This window comes from Lycium ferocissimum, chromosome 9 (genome assembly GCF_029784015.1).
Source record: "Lycium ferocissimum isolate CSIRO_LF1 chromosome 9, AGI_CSIRO_Lferr_CH_V1, whole genome shotgun sequence".
In the NCBI taxonomy this organism is placed as follows: domain Eukaryota; kingdom Viridiplantae; phylum Streptophyta; class Magnoliopsida; order Solanales; family Solanaceae; genus Lycium; species Lycium ferocissimum.
This window is the reverse complement of record NC_081350.1, coordinates 50782872-50802993: the sequence shown is the minus strand read 5'-3', so window position 1 is coordinate 50802993 and position 20122 is coordinate 50782872. Positions and strand designations below refer to the sequence as shown.

At 35.9% G+C, this 20122-nt stretch overlaps 1 protein-coding gene across 1 annotated transcript; it reads right to left on the bottom strand.

Moving 5' to 3' along the window:
- Positions 1 to 2949: 2949 nt before the first annotated feature.
- On the bottom strand, positions 2950 to 7919 carry LOC132031202 (putative late blight resistance protein homolog R1B-16). The gene is given in 5 exon segments (XM_059421086.1): positions 2950 to 3325; positions 3484 to 3992; positions 3994 to 6223; positions 7712 to 7775; positions 7866 to 7919. Coding segments are annotated over 3 exon segments (2841 nt in total). The 5' UTR covers positions 6201 to 6223; positions 7712 to 7775; positions 7866 to 7919; the 3' UTR covers positions 2950 to 3200.
- Between the last annotated feature and the right edge of the window lie 12203 nt (positions 7920 to 20122).

The following is a 20122-nucleotide window of genomic DNA, read 5'->3' as shown; positions in this document are numbered from 1 at the left end:
AAGTTGTGAAGGGAGAAGAGATGGTAGTGGTGGAAGAAGAAGGGGAAGAGAGCGGTAAACAAGTTGGGGTGATGAAAAGGTATGCCACGTGGTGACCACCTCACAGAGTTGTCAGTGTCACGTCAGATCTGGTGTCCACCTTGAATAATTTTAACAGAAAAGGGTTATATTTGGATAAAAAATACAACGGTAGGGGTATATTTAGACCAAAAATATAACGAGGGGTATATTTAAACCATTTCTCATAGTATAGGGGTATATTTGACCCTTTTTCGTTTTAAAATTGATTAGTCAAATACAAACTGCAACTCTCTAAAAGTACTTAGATTTTGGAAGCTTGGGGAAATAGACTACTAGTGAAAAAAAACGTATATGAAGACATGTGTCATGTATTCAATGTATTATGTATTCAATGGAGTAGTGTAAACATCAGTACGGATAAGTATTTACCCTCTTGGTAAAAAATTATTCGTGCTGGGTATTTACACGAAATCATAACCTTATTAAAGTAAATATACATATCACTTGACTTAAGTGATAAATGTGTACAAAAGACACGTATCTTGCATTTGTTGATTTGGTATAAACAAATGCACTCGTGACTGAAAGTTTGGATATATGCACAAAACAATTGCCCAAAAATTGAATACAGAGGAAGACAAGAAGAAGGCATTCAACGCCAAACCAGCATAAACCATCGCTATAATCAGCAAGTGCAACATGTCAATGATGTTCCAAATGACATTATCTGTAATGTTGCGAAAGGAGAGGTCAGCAACAGTGTTTTCAGAGGCGTTTTCGGGGCGAGTCTCGGGGGTACCAAAAATGCTCCGGGCCGTAAATAAAAGGCGTAGATCCATAGGGCGTACGCCCTAGAATTTGGGGCGTAAGTCCCGGGCGTAAAAGCGTAAGCCCGGGCATAAAAGCGTAAGCTCGGGCGTAAAAGCGTACGCCCTAGGCGTTAAATTTGATTTTATTGTTTTAAAAGTATTTTTGCTATAGATTATGATTTTTATTGTTAATTTAATGATATTTATACTTTATGTTATCATGTTTTCATGTTGTAGTTATTTTTCCAAAATATATAAATAAGAAAAGCAACATTCATAGAAAGTTTTCAACAAAATATATAAATAAGGAAAGCAACGAAAGATTCATAGCATAAAAGCATAAAAGCATAACAAGAGGTCGATAAGGCCAAGAGATTCCGATATGGAAATGCAAATTGACTTTTTCTATCACGGATAAAATAAGATAATTACGGGATAACAAATATAGAAGAAATCAAAGCACAAATGTGACTACTAATATGAAAGGATAAACGTTACTATCTACTAGCCTTCACCCTAATCCGAGTCCTCCATACCCTCCTATCTAAGGTCATGTCCTCGGTAAGTATGAATCGCGCTATATCTGTCTAATCACCTCTCCCAATACTTCTTCGGCCTACCCCTTCTTCGAAACCATCCATCCATTTTTCTCTGTTATCTTCTCGTTTCCCGCTCTTGTCTTCACTCCGCACTTGTCCGGATAGCGTCCCTTCTCCTTCTTTGTAATATATAAATAACGTGAAGAACACTCCGCCCATACAAAATGGTCGGTCCTAACCACCACTTTGTATATTAGTTGTGGTGGCAGGACTAATAGCACTGCGAGCCTCCATTTCATCCACCCCGCCCTAATTCATAGAAAGTAACACTGCCATAAATAGTTTTTCTAGATAATTATATCTGAAATTGATAGGATAGAGATTTCATAGCACAATATTCCTGAAGCAACTTTATCCATTTTTTTGTTATTGCTCTTTCACTTTTTACCCTTCTCCTTCTTTGTAATATATAAATAAAAAACTGCAAATATTAGTTGAGGGTGGGAATGACTAATAGACGTGGAGATTAATTATGAAGTGGATGAAGATTTCATTTTAAAGATTATATAGGCTATATCATTTTTTGTTTTGTTGTTACCTTTCTCAGATAATAACTATAATTTTTTTTATTATATATTATTAGTGATTTATTTGAATTTATTTGCATATTTTAATGAATATTTTACTATTACTCATTTTTTTAGTAATAAAAATTATAAAATTGAAGATACATGAGACATACACCCCGTAGATCCATGGGACTTACGCCCCATATCTCGGGGCTTACGCCTCGACCTGTGCTGCGTAAAACGCCTTGCCTCGCGCCCCCGCCTCTTAAAACACTGGTCAACAATATTCTTGCAAATGACATGAACGTGAAGTTACTACTTAAGTTATTATTCCCTCTGTCTCAATTTATTTATGTGACACAATTTCTTTTCTAATTTGTCCCAAAAAAAATGTCACCTTTCTATATTAAAAAATAATTGAACTTTATGAGATAAAAGTCACCTTTCTATATTAAAAAATAATTGAACTTTATGAGATAATTTATAGCCACACATTTACCTAAAGCTTGTTTTAAATCACAAATTTCAAAAGTTTTTTTTCTTTCTTAATTTCCGTGTCTAGTCAAATGGCCTCACTTAAATTGGGACGGAGGGAGTAGTGCTAGTTACTACACGTGATTTTACATTTCTACAAGTTATGTTTAAGTCAAAGAAATGGTGTCATAAAGCAAAAAATCTGTTCCATATATGTAGTACTGCTCAACTCCTGATTAGATTTCTCCCTTTACCTTTCAAATTTCTATGATACACTTCAAAAGTTAATACTTATTTTCTCAGTAGAGGAGCTTTCAATCTGGAATTCTTGTTAGGAGCATTTAGCTAATGAATAGTTAAGTAACTTCACACAGTTCATAAGTAAATTTGGCCTTTTCCCCTATAATAAATTAAAACCATGTTGGTTATATAGCACCTTCACATTACCTGGTGTTGATGAAGATTGGAGATTAATAAGTCACTGAAATAGCTTGTGACAAAGAGTGGAGAATCTCATTGTATCTATGAACAAATTAGCAAACCAATGAGCAATATTTATAAAAAACATAATGAACTGGTACCTGTCATTAAATATTTGATGACTAGATATGAATGATGCCATCAAACAAGATCTCCAAAAATACCTCTATGCAATGCTACTGTTTATTTTCTTTTACAAGAAAAGTCACCTAATGGCGAGAGGTTAAGCCCGAATTTTTTATAAAAACAAAAACACTGAGAAATGACAAGGACAATAAAGAAGATATTCAACTTTATCTGCTTAGCAGTTAAATATTTAGGGATCTCTTTTTCCTCCTCCTCTTCCTCGTCCTCCTCTTCGTCGTCCTCCTCATCTTCCTCTTCCTCTTCCTCATCCTCATCCTCATCCTCGTCCTCCTCCTCTTCTCCCCTCCTACAGAATGGTTGAGAGAAGTTGAATGAAGTCGCAAAAGTAAAATATCATGGGGTCTTTACTTAAAAATTCACACAATATAGAGTCGAACCTTGATAATGCTTAAGAATCATAAGAAATTATGGGAAGTTCATTCTGGAATATTATGTTATACGCACCTGAATATGACTGTAGGATACGAACATCCACAGGATTGTTTCTGAGGTCTTCTTGTTCTTGTTGAATTTGTGTAGCAGAAGCCTCAAGTTTGGGATTGCACCTTTTTAACTCAATTAGTTGTAGTGTGTCGATATCTGCAAACTCGATGGGTATCTCTTCCAAATACCGGCATTCTCTAATCAGGAGGCGCTCAAGGATGGGAAAATTGTCATTTGTGGCTTTCAAGTACTTAAGATCACAAGTTTCAATTAGCAAAAGCTTTAACCGAGTAAATCCCCCAGCAATCGGATACCATTCATCACCACAATAAGCATCTAATATCAGCTTCAGGACCTCAAGATTAGGTAACTCATCTATGATGTTCAAGTCCTCCCACCTTAGACAAGTTCGGAACAACTTTAACTTCTTGAGTGTTGCTGGATAAGCTTTCACACTTGGAATGGTCACTGGTGAAATGTTGTCTGACATCCACGGAAAATGAAGTCGAAAACTCAATGTTTCAAGTTTGGACAAGATTGTCGAAGAGTCTAGATTCTTGACACATATATTCATCCTCATCTCCAAAGATTCTTAATTTTTTGACATTCCGAATCCCTAAGATAATCTCCTCCGTGCAACAACTTGGAGACAAGCTAAAAATAGTGTGTAAATTCGGAAAACCCAAGTACCTCTCTTTGTCCACAGATGCACTTGAGGGATTTGGCAAAAAGAATCTGTCCATTTGTAGATGCCTTAATTGCATTAGTTCCCAAATTTGTTCCGGCAAAGTAAAACTATTCCAACCAAACCCTTCAACAATGAATGTTTGCAAATTCCATAACCTGCAAATTTCTGGAGGTATGACAAAATGCCCAGACAATACTAGGTACCTCAACCAAATAAGGCTTAGTATCTGTGGAGGGAAAATATCAAACTCTACAGGATTCAAGTCCAATATTCTGAGAAAGTTGAAATGAATAAGCTCTGACTCGAGAGAAAAATATGAATAACGACAAAAGGAGAAAATACCACGAGTTCGTTTCAAGAGATTGTTGTCGTCATCATCTCTCTGCCGACTTATCGAATGATGATGTTTAGGGGTAAGAAGGGCCCTATAAGAACCATAATCAATATCACCATCATCAGTCCATCTCTTAAAGGGCTGCATTTTATGCTTACGAAGGTGATGACATTCTAAAGGAACATGATTTGGCCCATCATCAACTACAATGTCGTTCATGACAAAGTGCTTTTGACTTTGAGCTTCTCTCAAGCACAGCTCATATATTAGATCATGAACCTTACAAGATCTAAGTTTTGATTCATCTAAGCTTTTCTCGATGACAAGAACTAGACATCTATCGATAAGATCTTGTAAACACTTCTCAGCCTCTCCTTCAAAATCTTTTTCCAACTTCAAAAACCCCTCAGCTATCCATAATCTCACCAACCTCTTTGCTGAAATCTCACTGTCTTCTGGGAAAATTCCAAAATATAGAAGGCATGCTTTTAGGTCACTGGTCAAGTGATTGTAACTCAATCCAAGGACATGTAAACAGTGCTCATTAGGGTCTTTTGTGACAAATGACTTGACGTCTTCAGCAACATTTTCCCAATCTTCTATTCTCCTTTCAGATTTGGATAGAAGCCCAGCAACCACGACAATAGTTAGCGGTAACCCGTGACATTTGTCTACAATTTGTTTCCCAATAGTCTCAAATTTAGATGGTAAGGCTTCATTTGCAAATGCCGCACTTCTAAAAAGGTTCCAACTCTCATCTGGATCCATGAAGCCCATATGCAAAGAAAGATTCTCCGTACCAGCAAAACAAGCTACTTCAGCGTTACGGGTAGTCAGCAATATCCGACTCCCATTTTTTTGTATTGGAAACATTGCCCTTACATCATCCCATACGTTACTGCTCCACATGTCATCCATGACGATTAAATACCTCTTACCCTTCAAACTTTTTTGTAGCATGTCTGCTAGTTCTGTCTCATTTTCCTCTAAAACTTTCCCGACTGTAGAATGAAGAAGGCTTACCAGAATATTTTTTATATTATGTTGAGATATAGTAGCCCAGGCACGAACATCAAAATGAGATCGAATTAATAAATCATTGAAAACTTCTTTTGCTAAAGTTGTTTTACCAATGCCACCCACCCCGACGATCGGGATGACTTTGAGCTCACTAGAGAAGCCTCTAGTAAGATCTTTTAGCAACCTTTCCTTCTGATCATCACGTCCCACCATATTGTTCTTAACATTCAGAATATCTTTTGTTGAACTTGAAAAAACTTGAACCAAAGATTTGTTTAGTGCTTGGTCGCCTTTATCTTGAAGCTTTGTCGACTCTTTCTGGACCGGATCAATTTCCTTTGCTACTTGATAGATATGATCAACGTCCTCTGCTACTTTTTGTAGGCTATCACAAAGCCTCTCATGTGCCTTTTCTTTCTTCATTTGATCATTTGCCATTACAAATTCTGTTAGTCTCAGCTGAATTGTATGTTCAACGGCATTTGCAACTTCTTTTATCTGTGTTTCCAGATCTGTAATTCCCCCAGAATCATTGTTTTTCTCAAAGTTCTTGAGAAATACTTCCAAGGAACTTCCTTTTTCACGAAGAGCATGAAATTCTTCTCTGTGCTCACAAATTAGAGATAACACCGGCGAATTGGATGTCGAGACTGATTCCATCGTTCTCATAAGAGAAGCAACACTAGCATAAGCCATCTCTATTGTATTCCAATTATGACCTGAAAGTTGCAAGCTGCAAGAGGTCAGTGATGTATTTGGTATGAGGGAAAACGTTTTCCAGGTAAATTGTGGTTTTCTTACTTATCTTTTGGTGATAGGTAAGTAAGCAGAAAATATTGTCCCTATAAGCAGTTTTAGGTTTCAGTTTTAATGATGACTCAATTAATGTGAGTATTTCCTTATAAGCAAAGTCGACTTACTGTACGATAATTTAAAGAGCACAAATCAACTGGTATACTCTAATACTCGTTTATGTAAATCAATTCAGTACCAACAAGATTCAATAGGAATTCAACGGGAAAACAAGTTTGGAAGGAATACAAATTAATCAACGAAGGAAGATTTAATACAAATCTAGAGTATTATCAAAAGTTACAAGAAGAGAGATTGAGTGTCACAACTGTACGAGAACAAATTACAAGAGTTTACAAAGAACACCCTTTCAACCCAAGGGAACTAGATCATCCTAACCAATATAAAAATATTGTCACTTTAATTTCTGCATTCTTTTAGGATGGTTGTTTCCCGTGGTTCATTAATATATGGTTTTGTATGAAACCATGTTTGTATCCATTGTTCTAAAATTATGTTATATAGTGTTGTAAACCCGTTATAATTCCGTGGTTATATAATAATGAAAAAGTTCAATTTCCGTAACCACGAGTTTGGTGGTTTTTGCGTAGTTACCCATTTCATTTCTCCATTAAACCCTCACCCACCCACCCATCACACCCACCCCACCCCACCACCACTACCCCTCACCCCCACCCTACCAGCCACTACCCCCACCTCATCCCACAACCACCCACCTCAAACCACCCACCCCTCCACCACCACACCCATTGACCACCTCCACCCACCACCTACTTATTTTTTAAAGTTCATATTTTATCCTTTACCGAGTTATATTAATATATATAAATGAATTTCTAATTAAGAATTAAGGGTATTTTAATAAACTTACATGCTATTATCTAGTACCATGTAGTCAAATCAAACCAAAAAAATGTTATTAAACCGCAACAAACGATACAGTCTAGTGTTCATTAATACAGTTCAATACAATACAACATCATACTATGTCATACCATACCGTACATTAATGAACCATGGGAAACAACCATCCAAACAGAGAAGTGTTCTTCTCGATTGGTGGTTTTGGGGTTTGGGGGATTTTGAAACCATCAGTTGGAGATTTTTGGAAGATGTTTTCTCTCCTCTTTGCTAGGGAAATCATTAATGTGCTCGTAGCGAAAATATTTCCCAAAACATTCAAGCCAACCAAACATGAGAAAATTGGAACAGAAAACATTTTCCTCCATACCAAACACAACCTCTATCTTTATGCATCTTCCAAAAGTTTGGTTATATAGACTTGTACTATATATAGCGCAAGAAGCTAATTTAAGCTTTGAGAAGCCACTACAAGTGTTCTTTTGCTGTAATAAGTTCTAATCAAATGACTTGAGTAATTAATGGAAACAAACCTTTCAATGGCGATACAAGAGGATTTTGTAGTAGCAACAAGCTGCAAAAGCACTGCAACAAGTACTGTGATAAAAACACAAATATGATCAGTATAATCAGCAAATAAATGGATAAAGGACACAAATCTCTAGTATATAGAGAAAAAAGGTATACCTCTGAGTGGCTGAAATGGTTAATGGTACCAGTGATCTGCTAAATTTATATATAATATAAAGTTAGGTATAGACAAGGTGATGTGACACTCTTTATGACTTAGAAAATTATTTATCTTTTTTCTCCTTTTTTTTGGCCTTTTCTCTAATTATAAAATGTAAAACTCTAATTATCTCTTAATTATTGTGCTCAATAATAGACAATTGATTGCCACGATTGTAGTTTAATGCACTTTACTGCATGAAAAGAGAGTAATGGCCAAAAAGCTGAAAGTATTCAAATGTATTACACGATTGCTCGATTAATGACGAACTTTAATACATCCGTTAAAAGCCTTTCAATTTCTAAAACGGCTAACTTTTAACATATAAAACAAAAAGGTTCCAGTATTCTCCGTATTCTTTTCTTGTCATTTGATTAATATTGCCCCAGTCCTAATGTTAATTCAGCTCTAGAGGTAATGTTTTCTCCTATGTTGTCATATTTGTTTCTTAGTGATTAAATTAATATTTTTCTTTGTTATGCTTTTTCGTTATTGTGAGAATCAGGCAATTGCTTTCTTTTACTAGACTGGTGCAACAAAAAGATTCATCGTAGAGCCTGATTCTCACAAAAAGATGGTACAATGATTTATACTTTTGAAAATGCCGATTAAAAGTGGACAAAGTTAGAAGTGGCTGCAATTGCTTTCTTTTACTGGTGCGACAAATTTATTTGGACTAACTTTGTCCACTTTTAATTGGCATTTTCAATTTGACTAGCATTTATTGAATTCGATTGATTAAGCTAATCAAAATATGCTTGAAACTCAACTTTTAAAAACTATATATTTTGTGCTTTGTTAGATTTTGCTTACACTTTATAATTCTTCTTGGCATCTCTTACGCGATATCGTTTATTTTGCAAATATGATGAACAGGTGCAACTAGCTTACTACTATTTAAATTAATGTTTGAAGTCGACAATAAAACGTATAATTTATATTTGTAGGTGAATTATAATTATGTCCTACTAATAGATAATATGAGATTACAATCTGTTTTTCCTATAAGATCTTTCATTTTCTTTTTGGCCTTTTTCTCTCATTTTGCACAGCAAGTCTCGACAATTTTGATAAAGAAAAAAGAATAGGATCAAAAGGACATAACGGAAATGTAATTTAATCATCCAATTGATGGAATCCGCAACTTGTGTTGCAAAAAAAAACTCTTTTTACTCTTTTTCCCTGCTTTTACTTTTTTTACTTCGTTTTACTTTTTCTTGTATTTGAGTAGAAGATAATTCTAAAAAATAAAAGTTTTACCATCTAATGAAAGAAAAATATCTAACATTTATATATTTATATTTATATATTAATACACAGCATACTAAGAGAATCATGAATTAAAACCCCCAACACAAACTTCTATAAATATATATAAGTGAAATGATTTTCTTATAATTTTTTTCTTTCTTGGATGAAATATGATAATGAAAAATTCATCTCATTTGAGCTCTAATTTTAAAATAAAGTATTGACTAAATTTATATTATAAAAAAATTATGATCTTTTACACCGCGCGTAGCGCGGGCCAATACACTAATTCTAGTATATAACGAAAGAAAACAAGAGTTGTTTTTCCGACAAAAAAAATGAATATGGGGAAGTGCGTTATTTGTTCTATACGAGGACTACATCACATGCGTGGCATTACTTAATTACAAAATTTACTAGAAGACACAGCAGAGCTCTATTAAATAAATAAAAAAACGTACACATTAGTTATCTAATGACAAATTCTACATTCACATTAGCTGTATGCCACTTAGCACTTCTGATTGATAGTAATAAAAATATTTTGGTGATTCATAGATTTCGTTTTTCTCCCCATTTTTTAAGTCACTGTAGGCCTTTGGACATAAAAAATGTGATATTCAGAAGGAAAAAAAAAATAGTATGAGAATAATTTTTGCCTATTATAAAGATTCAAGTTTCAACGTTATAATTTACAAAGCGATCGAATTTAGATCATTTACCAAAGAGAATTAATAGATAAAACAAATCTAGCCTTCAAAACTTCTTTTGTCCATGCGCCATTCATCAAGAGGTATATTGAGAGTTACTGGAGTTAACATCACTGAAGCTGATAGGCTCATGATTACTTAATCTGTTGTAATGACTAAGCAAGTATGATGGTTTGCTTAATCTACTCAGGACTTACCTTCCAGTCATTGCAACTTATTAGATGGCTAGGTTGTATAGAACATGTGTCCCCCCAAACTCGATCCTGGACATAACAGGCATCCGATGCTATGAACAATATCGGAATCACCTTATAAATCAATAAACGTTTACCTCTTTTAATAATATTTCATTATTTAATTCAAACATGTCATAAATAACTAAATGAAATCATGCTCACTCATATAAAATAAAATATGCGGAATTTTAGTATAATGTGATGACTTAAAAACGTAGCAAACGCCTACCAAGTCATACGAGACTTCAACATCTACCCATAACTCTGACTACTATCTAGGGAGCTTCTAAGAGACATAATGATAGTGTAACTTCAGGACGCAGCCCGAAAATTAAAGTAATAAAGCTAAGTAAATAGGGGTGTCCCACGAACAAGAGTGTGGGCTCACCAATAAGTCTGGAAAGAAGCAAGTTCTCCTACTCCTTACGCGTACCACGAACCTGTTCTTTTTTGTTACCTGATATACCATTAAAAACAACAATGGTATCCCTAAGTACTGGGTACTCAGTGAGTGTCTCCGGGACAATAATTAATAGCAAAATATATGAGTAATAAGTATAACTGAAACAATATTGAGAAACAGTTCAGAACACATGATAACATCTCATGAATATCTAGTATAAGCTAATGATAGAGAAGTAATCACTTTGAACTAGTGAGTCATTCTCGTTACCTTATGTTCTTTCAAAACAGTTTGAAATCCGGAAATTGAACAGTTCACCAAACTTAGAGAAACCATTGGTAAAAACCATTAAGAGAGAATTAAATCACATTCAATCCATTATACCATTTATGAAGATTAAGTCTTTCATTTATGAACTTAAGATCAACATCAAGTCACTCACGAACAATCACAATCATGTCAATACAGGCCAAATCAATAAAATGAAGGGAGGACCATTAAGGTTCCCCAAAACCGCATAGAAGCACCACATCGAGGTTGTCACCCTCAATGTCTATCCTTCTTCCCAAATAGCTAGGCAAAATCACATCGGGTTTATGAACCCTCGATGACCACTCTTCCTCCCGAATGACTAGGCAAACCATTATTATGATCCATAGTGACTACCCTTTGTCCCGAGTAGCTAGGTCAAACACAAATAATAGAGATCATGCAAAATAGCCAAATCACAATTATAGCATAGAAGCCGAATCACTCATTATGGATTATGTTCATCATCCCGTCAGTAGGGGTACATCAAATCATTAATGGGTTTATAAACCAGCTTCAAGTCATTAAATGAGTTTCAAGTTCAACACAATCCGTTCATAGAGCAAAATACATGAAATATCAGGGATTTCCGAAATCAAGTTTATGCATCCCTTATGGGGTAATTCGTGTTCAAAGATCAAAGCTTTATATTTCAATTTCAATTATCCTTTGATAAGGGAAAATAACATAAAGGTTGTCATGCCCCGAACCATGGCCTAGGCATAACACGACACTTGGTGCCTGACTGCATGTGACCGAGCGAACCACATGGCTTGCTGAATCATCATGGGGCATGAACATGAGCGAAATATAACTTAAAACATGGAGAAATCTGGATAAACATGGGATATCATAATATTAATAAAAAAATATTTTTTAAATCATGAATGCGGAATATCATAACTGTTGAGCCAAAGATGGCTATAAGACTTTGAATATCTGACATGACATACTGACTAGTCTATGAAACCTCTGACATGAATCTGACTGCTAAAATGTTCACTGGGACAAGGCCCCCGGCATACCTTAACTGCATAACTAACATGACATGAAAGTAAAATATAGATAACAGCCCGAATAAGATGGGGCTCACCAAAAGCTGATACGAGTGTAGTCCTAATGAGCAGATTCGTTGTCCTGTATATCCGTACCTGCATCGTGAAATGCAGGCTCCAGGGAAATAGAAAGGAGACGTCAGCACATTTGAATTGTACTAGTATGTAAAGCAACTGAAAGAATAAGCATGACACATGAAATAACAATGATAAAAGCTGAAACTGAAACCTCGGTCATGAACACAGTATCATGAACTTATATATATATATATATATAGACATGCTATATATATATATATATATATATATATATATATATATATATATATATATATATATATATATATATATATATATATATAGTATAACCGACATGTAACCACCACGTTAACACGTGGCGTCTGATCTCTGCCCGATCAGCTAAGCCATCTTGTACCTTGCCGGGGTACAAGACATGAAAATGACATGAATGGATCCAAAATCCCTCAATGGGGAAAACATGAAAGAATCGTCCTAACTGGGCGGAGCGATCCTTATCCTACGGTGGTAAACGTAGTTTCAGGCTATCTGAGCCTTCTCGGTAATCTGTGCAACTCCCAAAAATATAAACATGAATATAGGGGCATCTGAGCCCATGGTTTTTCATAAACATGACTTGTAAACATGGATTGTAAGTATAATATAACATGAATATAATTACATAATATAACTTGCATGAAAACACGGGGACATGTAGAATTTCCATGAAAATAAACATAATATTTCATAACTTGCATGTAAGAAACCATGGAATGCAAAGTATGGGTTTTCATGGATTACGGACGGATTCCCAATAACCAAAATGGAAGTTTAGGAATACAATAATGAATTTATAATTCAAACATGATAAATCATGGTACATGAACTTAGGGTTATCATGAACGTGTCTAAAACCCTAGTTTTTGGTGAACTTTCGTATAATCATGGAAGAACATGGCGTGGGGAAGAATAAAGATGTTCCCACACGTATATAGAAGCCCTACATATATGTAAATGCTCCAATCCAACGAACTAGTTTCCTTTTTTGACGAAGAACACCCAAAACTTTAGCTTGAATCAATTGAGAAGGATTATCGATTTTCGTAGCTACTGTTCGTAGCTCAAAGGGCACTGCTCCAGACCTCCAAATCAAATCTCCACCATTCATATTTAAGAATTATATGTTATGAATACTCAAGTAAAATTTGGGCTTGATCCAACGTTTAGATTACCGGAAAACACCAATTGAATATGAATAGTCGGAGTAAAAGTCTACATAAAATACTAGGGCTTTCTCTAACTCTTCATGACTCTTGATTTTATAGGGTGCCGAGGTGGATGAATTTATTCAAGTGTTTAGAAATGATGTAATCTTCTAGAATACAAAGGTTCTTGATTAAAGTATTTTCCTTGGAGGAAACTTTAGGAAACTAGATCGCCAAACCAAACTCTTGTCGGTTTCTTGATTTTTCTTGATTGCAAGAATGAGTTTCTTGCGGTTCTTGAAGGATTGGAGTGCATAGGTTCTTTAGGGATGGAGGTAGAGAGAGAATAAATAGTCTCTTAGGTTTTAAAATAGTGTGAGGGATGTTTTTTACTTCATAAAATAATAAAAAAAGGAGTCCCAATTAGAGTAGGAAAAGGCTCAAAACATAACCCAAAATCTAAAAATTCTGCTCTGACCGGCATTAGTAAAACAGGTATAAATCTTAGCACAGAGCTCCATTTGAGCTTCACAAGATATCTTTGGAAATATATTTCAAAGGGCTACAAGTTTCATGTTTTAAGTTTTATCAAATTCTCAACAAATCAAGGGTTTACGGGTGCCCGAAGTAGGCATATCGACCATTTTCGCGAAACGCACAAACTTTCAAATTCTCCGCTAAACTCCAACGATACAAATCTAACCTTTGTTCTAAGATAGGAGATGTAACAAACTTGATTAGTTTTCAAAACACTTTCTACACCTCCCATCTTGGTTCCATTATATCATCATCTTACGAGTCAAACCTTAGCCCGACGGCACGAGGTGTTACAATATCTCCCCCTTGGGATCATTCGTCCTCGAATGATGGGTCATGGTTAGGAATGCAACTGGACATGGCTTGAATACATGAACGTGAGGAAACGTGACATAGAACACTGGGACTGAAATGACATTATTACATGAAAACATGAATATGGGGACATGAGGCATAAGTAGTGAATACATGAACGTGAGTCATGAGTCACGGATCATTTGTCCCCGAATGAGGGTCGTGGCAAGAGGTGGGACTAACTCTTGAATTATGTAGAAATTTGACAAAGTTTCCTTTGTAGATAGGACTATCCCAACCTTCCTCAAACACCTATCAGCTAACCAGAGCACAACAAAAACCTCACAGGGCATCATAATACGCGTGACATGACATAACAGGGTAACTAAAACATGAACGTGAGTAACATGAATACGTGAATACTAACTTTCATGAATACCGGACTAACATGAACAAATAGCTATTAAACCAAATGAGTACATGAATACTATACACGGGATTTAAGAAGAATTCGTAGGCACGAATGACATTAGTACTTGAACACTAGCATAAACATGACACGATTGCATGGACGTGAGGAGCATAACATGGAGCATGAATACTGACCGACGTGGATATATGAGTGTTGAACTGACGTAAGACCTGAATACGTGAAAACATAGATATCATACCATAAAATTTGAATGTTGAAAACATAAATGTTACAACAGGAGATCTGTATGCTGGAGATGGGATTTAAACACTTAAAGGCTTGATCATAGATGTTCGTATATCACCACGATAGATATATGAGATAGGAGTACGACTTAAGCTTTGAATGTAAGCGCAACTCGATGCGAATGAGACAACTTAAGTCATATAACAGGAATATGATCCTAACATGGGTATTCATAAAGCTCTAGCGTAGGCATGACATGAATATGTCGAATCTGAGTAGAATACTTCTAAGATAAGTACTATAGAATACCTGAAAGGATCTCACTTTGAACGTGGAACATACCTTACTTCGAACCTTACCTTGTTCGCTCTGAAACATAGCTATGAATACCTTGGCTTACCTTGCTTATTATCATGAGTAGATCATAAAGGATTGAGAGAAAGGAATCATTCATACGAATCATATAAGACACTTCTCGTAGAACATAGACGTGGCATGGGTACATCAAACTGAAGGACGTAACATGGAATATACATACATGGAAACAGGATTAATATTGCATAAAACATGAATACATGAGTAGTATGGCATGGGGCATGGGGGCATGAGAAACATGGCGTTTACATGAGTACTTCGAAGCTACATACCCTGGCGTTTGGACATTAGGTCATGAATATTGAAGCAAGAATAAGACATAAGTGTGACTTGCATGGAGTACAATTTGTAGGCTTCACTCTTGAGTACTTAGAGACATAGGGCACGGATAAGGTATCACCTTTGGAACTTAGATTTACTTACACAATGGGACATGGTTCAACATAGTTTACTCTTATCACTCAAAGCTGCCTATCAAAACCCACCTTTTTAAAAAAAAATATGGCTCATGGAGGAAAGGATCATAGGCAAGAATACGTCGTTCATCAAGCACCTAAGACATGAGCAGAAAGTTACCTTGAACATAACAGGGCAAAGGTACTTCGGAAAAGAGAGGGGCATCCTTTGTACCAAGCTACGAGATGGTTTAAAACATTAGCCATAGGAACATAAGCGCGAATTACATCGAATCGTGTGTAGGTCATCTATCTTGATCTACTTTCATCATTACCTATCATAATTATTGTTACGATACCGCTATAAGTAGGATGCATGAAGAGATGAATTGGGGTACGAGTACGTGGCAACGTGGATAGCATAATCATTGGGGTCAGAATAAGACATTTACCTTAGGCATTCTCTTCTTATTCAAGGGATGGGTGTAGATCGCATAGGACTTTTTGTCTTTAAATTTTGACATTACCTTCTTCCTGATCTTTATCAAAATTATCATCATATTCGAAAATCACTTAGAAGCTAGAACATGGATGTATAAAAGCACGATAGATACGTGTAACATGAATATGGTTTTATCTTTAGACATGCGCACAACCTGATGTGCAAAACATGAAAGAACATTTCTTTTTCATAACTTGCTATCGTATGGAGTCTTCATTCTTGAATCATAAACATGGAGTGTAAAGCGCTAACGTGAGCACGATATAGTACGTAAGGTATGAGTAGAGTACTTCTAGGCATAAGTACCACCTAGTACGTGAATTACTCCAGAATTGAAAACGTAACGTTACTCCGAACTTTTCTTTCTCGACACAATATAAGGAACACATGATATACCTTGTCGTACCATCTGCCCCTTAGTTCAAAAGCTGACGTTTTAAGCCTGAGGATTCCTTAAGTCTAGCAATAAGTCACTATCATGATCATTCTTCTGGTTCTGACTCTAAGACTATCGCCATGAGACTTACCTTTTCATTCCCTTACCTACCTTCTCTATGGTCGCATACTATCTTTTCCGAACTATAGACATGGGTCACACTTAGGGAGATTTCATCTGTCTTAATCGAAATTGGAATACCTAACCCCGAAATTTCTATACACTTCAGAATCATATACGACTATCCACATCTGGGGTAAACACTTACTCACATAACCTAAGAGGGAATTGTCACCTCTTCTTATCTCATAATAATATCTACTTCTTATAGTAACTTTATTAATGTCGTAATCTCTGGTTTTGATATAACTAAACTTAAACAAGCTAAAACTATTTCTAGAAATTTAAAACCGTTTGCTCTTGGTTCTCACTCCGTACATCATATCTTCTTAGTCATGTGCATGAGTCATGGGAAAAAACACATCTTTGGTTATATCTAACTTTTTTGACTCCTAGGTATTTTTCCCTTAGGCTCTTTTCTGTCCAGAATTATATGATCGATTCTATACTCGTTGCGGCTAAATTCTTAACCTGTTACACTGTGGGGTCTGACATCGAGCTATCATCATCCTACATGCGGATCCATTCTCAAAAATAAAAAATTTATTCTGTAAGGTAAGCACATATGGATATACTATCATGCACAACCTTGTACTTCAGAGTATACCATCGTTTGATAAATCACTTCCCGCGCCATTCGGCGAGTCTTGGGTCCTAACCCGATCCTAGAACATACAAAGATTTCGCTATGGTCATCATTACTTACACTTTCTTTTGCACCCATAGGTATCACTGTATACTCACAAGTCACAAGAATCAGGATACACTGAAAATTGGAAATCTGGTTACTAAATAATTGAGTACTGACGAACTGAACAACCATAACTCTGCTAACTGAAGGGTTGTATAACTGATAACTGAGATAAACTGATGGCCGAAAACTATACTAACTGCTTTTGAATTTACGATAAGGGTTATTCTCTAGTATGTAGTAACTATGCATTTTATCTCACTCTTAATATCATCTCAAGTCTCATTCATTACTATCAGACACTTCACAACCATACCCCAATAGGTAATCATCCTCACGCGGACCTTGAACTCCCTACTCGGCTCTTGTGCATTCGATACATATGAAATTCGATAAGAAAAGAAGGTTACTTATTGCTCTAAGCATCATGGCACGATCTAGAGTAGAAAGAAATGAGACAATCCTAGATGTCTTAGTGGTCAACTATTTTTATGTGTGGTGCACACATACATATAAAAGTAACCTCACTGGACACGGTTTCATAAACTACCTAAGACACATGAACTTAGGCTCTGACACCAAGCTTTGTCACGCCCCAAACCATGACCTGGGCAAAACACGGCACTCGGTGCCTGACTGCATGTGACCGAGCGAATCACAAGGCTTGCTGAATCATCATGGGGCATGACCATGAGCTAAATATAACTTAAAACATGAAGAAATCTGGATAAACATAAGATATCATAATATTAATAAGAAAATACTTTTTTAAATCATGAATGCGGAATACCATAACTACTGAGCCAAAGATGGCTATACAACTCTGAATATCTGACATGACATACTGACTAGTCTATGAAACCTCTGACATGAATCTGACTGCTAAAATGTTCACCGGGACAAGGCCCCCAGCAAACCTTAACTGCATAACTAAAATGACATGAAAGTAAAATATAGATAACACCCCGAATAAGATGGGGCTCGCCAAAAGCTGATACGAGTATAGTCCTAATGAGCAGATCCGTCGTCCTGTATATACGGACCTACATCGTGAAATGCAGTCCCTCGGGCCATATAAAAGGGACGTCAGCATATTTGAATTGTACTGATATGTAAAGCAACTGAAAGAATAAGCATGACACATGAAGTAACAATGATAAAAGTTGAAACTAAAACTGAAACTTGGTCATGAACATGTGTAAAAATATATGTGGGAGAGCATTAGTATAACCGACATGTAACCACCACGTTAACACGTGGCGTCTGATCTCTGCCCGATCAGCTAAGCCATCTTGTACCTTTCCGGGGTACAAGACATGAACATGACATGAATGGATCCAAAATACCTCAATAGGGAAAACATGAAGGAATCGTCCTAATTGGGCGGAGCGATCCTTATCCTATGGTGGCAAACGTAGTTTCAGGCTATCTGAGCCTTCTCGGTAATCTGTGCAACTCCCAAAAATATGAACATGAATATAGGGGCATCTGAGCCCATGGTTTTTCATAAACATGACTTGTAAACATGGATTGTAAGTATAATATAACATGAATATAATTACATAATATAACTTGCATGAAAACATGGGGACATGTAGAATTTCCATGAAAATAAACATAATATTTCATAACTTACATGTAAGAAATCATAGAATGCAAAGTATGGGTTTTCATGGATTACGGACGGATTCCCAATAACCAAAATGGAAGTTTAGGAATACAATAACCAATTTATAATTCAAAAATGGTAAATCATGGTACATGAACTTAGGGTTATCATGAACGTGTCTAAAACCCTAGTTTTTGGTGAACTTTCGTATAATCATGGAAGAACATGGCGTTGGGAAGAATAAAGATGTTCCCACATGTCTATAGAAGCCCTACATATCTGTAAATGCTCCAATCCAACGAACTAGTTTCCTTTTTTGATGAAGAACACCCAAAACTCTAGCTTGAATCAATTGAGAAGGATTACCGATTTTCGTAGGTCAAAGGGAACTGCTCCAGACCTCCAAATCAAATCTCCACGTTCATTTTTAATATTTATATGTTATGAATACTCAAGTAAAATTTGGGCTTTATCCAACGTTTATATTACCAGAAAACACCAATTGAATATGATTGGTCGGAGTAAAAGTCTACATAAAATACTAGGGCTTTCTCGAACTCTTAATGACTCTTGATTTTATAGGGTGCCGGGGTGGATGAATTTATTCAAGTGTTTAGAAACGATGTAATCTTGTAGAATACAAAGGTTCTTGATTAAAATATTTACCTTGGAGGAAACCTTAGGAAACTAGATCGCCAAACCAAACTCTTCCCTGTTTCTTGATTTTTCGTGATTGTAAGAATGCGTTTCTTGCGGTTCTTGAAGGATTGAAGTGCATAGGTTCTTTAGGCATGGAGGTAGAGATAGAATAAATAGTCTCTTAGGGTTTAGAATAGTATTAGGGACATTTTTTACTTCATAAAATAATAAAATAAGGAGTCCCAATTCGAGTAGGAAAAGGCTCAAAACGTAACCCAAAATCTGAAAATTCTGCTTCGACCAGCATTAGTAAAATAGGAATAACTCTTAGCAAAGAGCTTTGTTTGAGCTCCACAAGATACCGTTGGAAATATATTTCAAAGGGATACAACTTTCATGTTTTAATTTTTCTCAAATTCACAACGAATCAAGGGGTTACGGGTGCCCGAAGTAGGCCTATCGATCATTTTCGCAAAATGCACAAACTTTCAAATTCTCCGCTAAACTCCAACGATACAAGTCTAACCTTTGTTCTAAGATATTGGATGTAACAAACTTTATTAGTTTCAAAACACTTTCTACACCTCCTATCTTGGTTCCATTATATCATCATCGTATGAGTCAAACCCTAGCCCCACGGTACGAGATGTTACAGTTTAATGCGGGCTTATCCCTCACACACAAAAACCTTGCCAAAGAACCAGTTTAACATTTGAAATTTATGTTTAAAAAAGAGACATACCTCTAATACTGCTAAAATGCTACCAAATG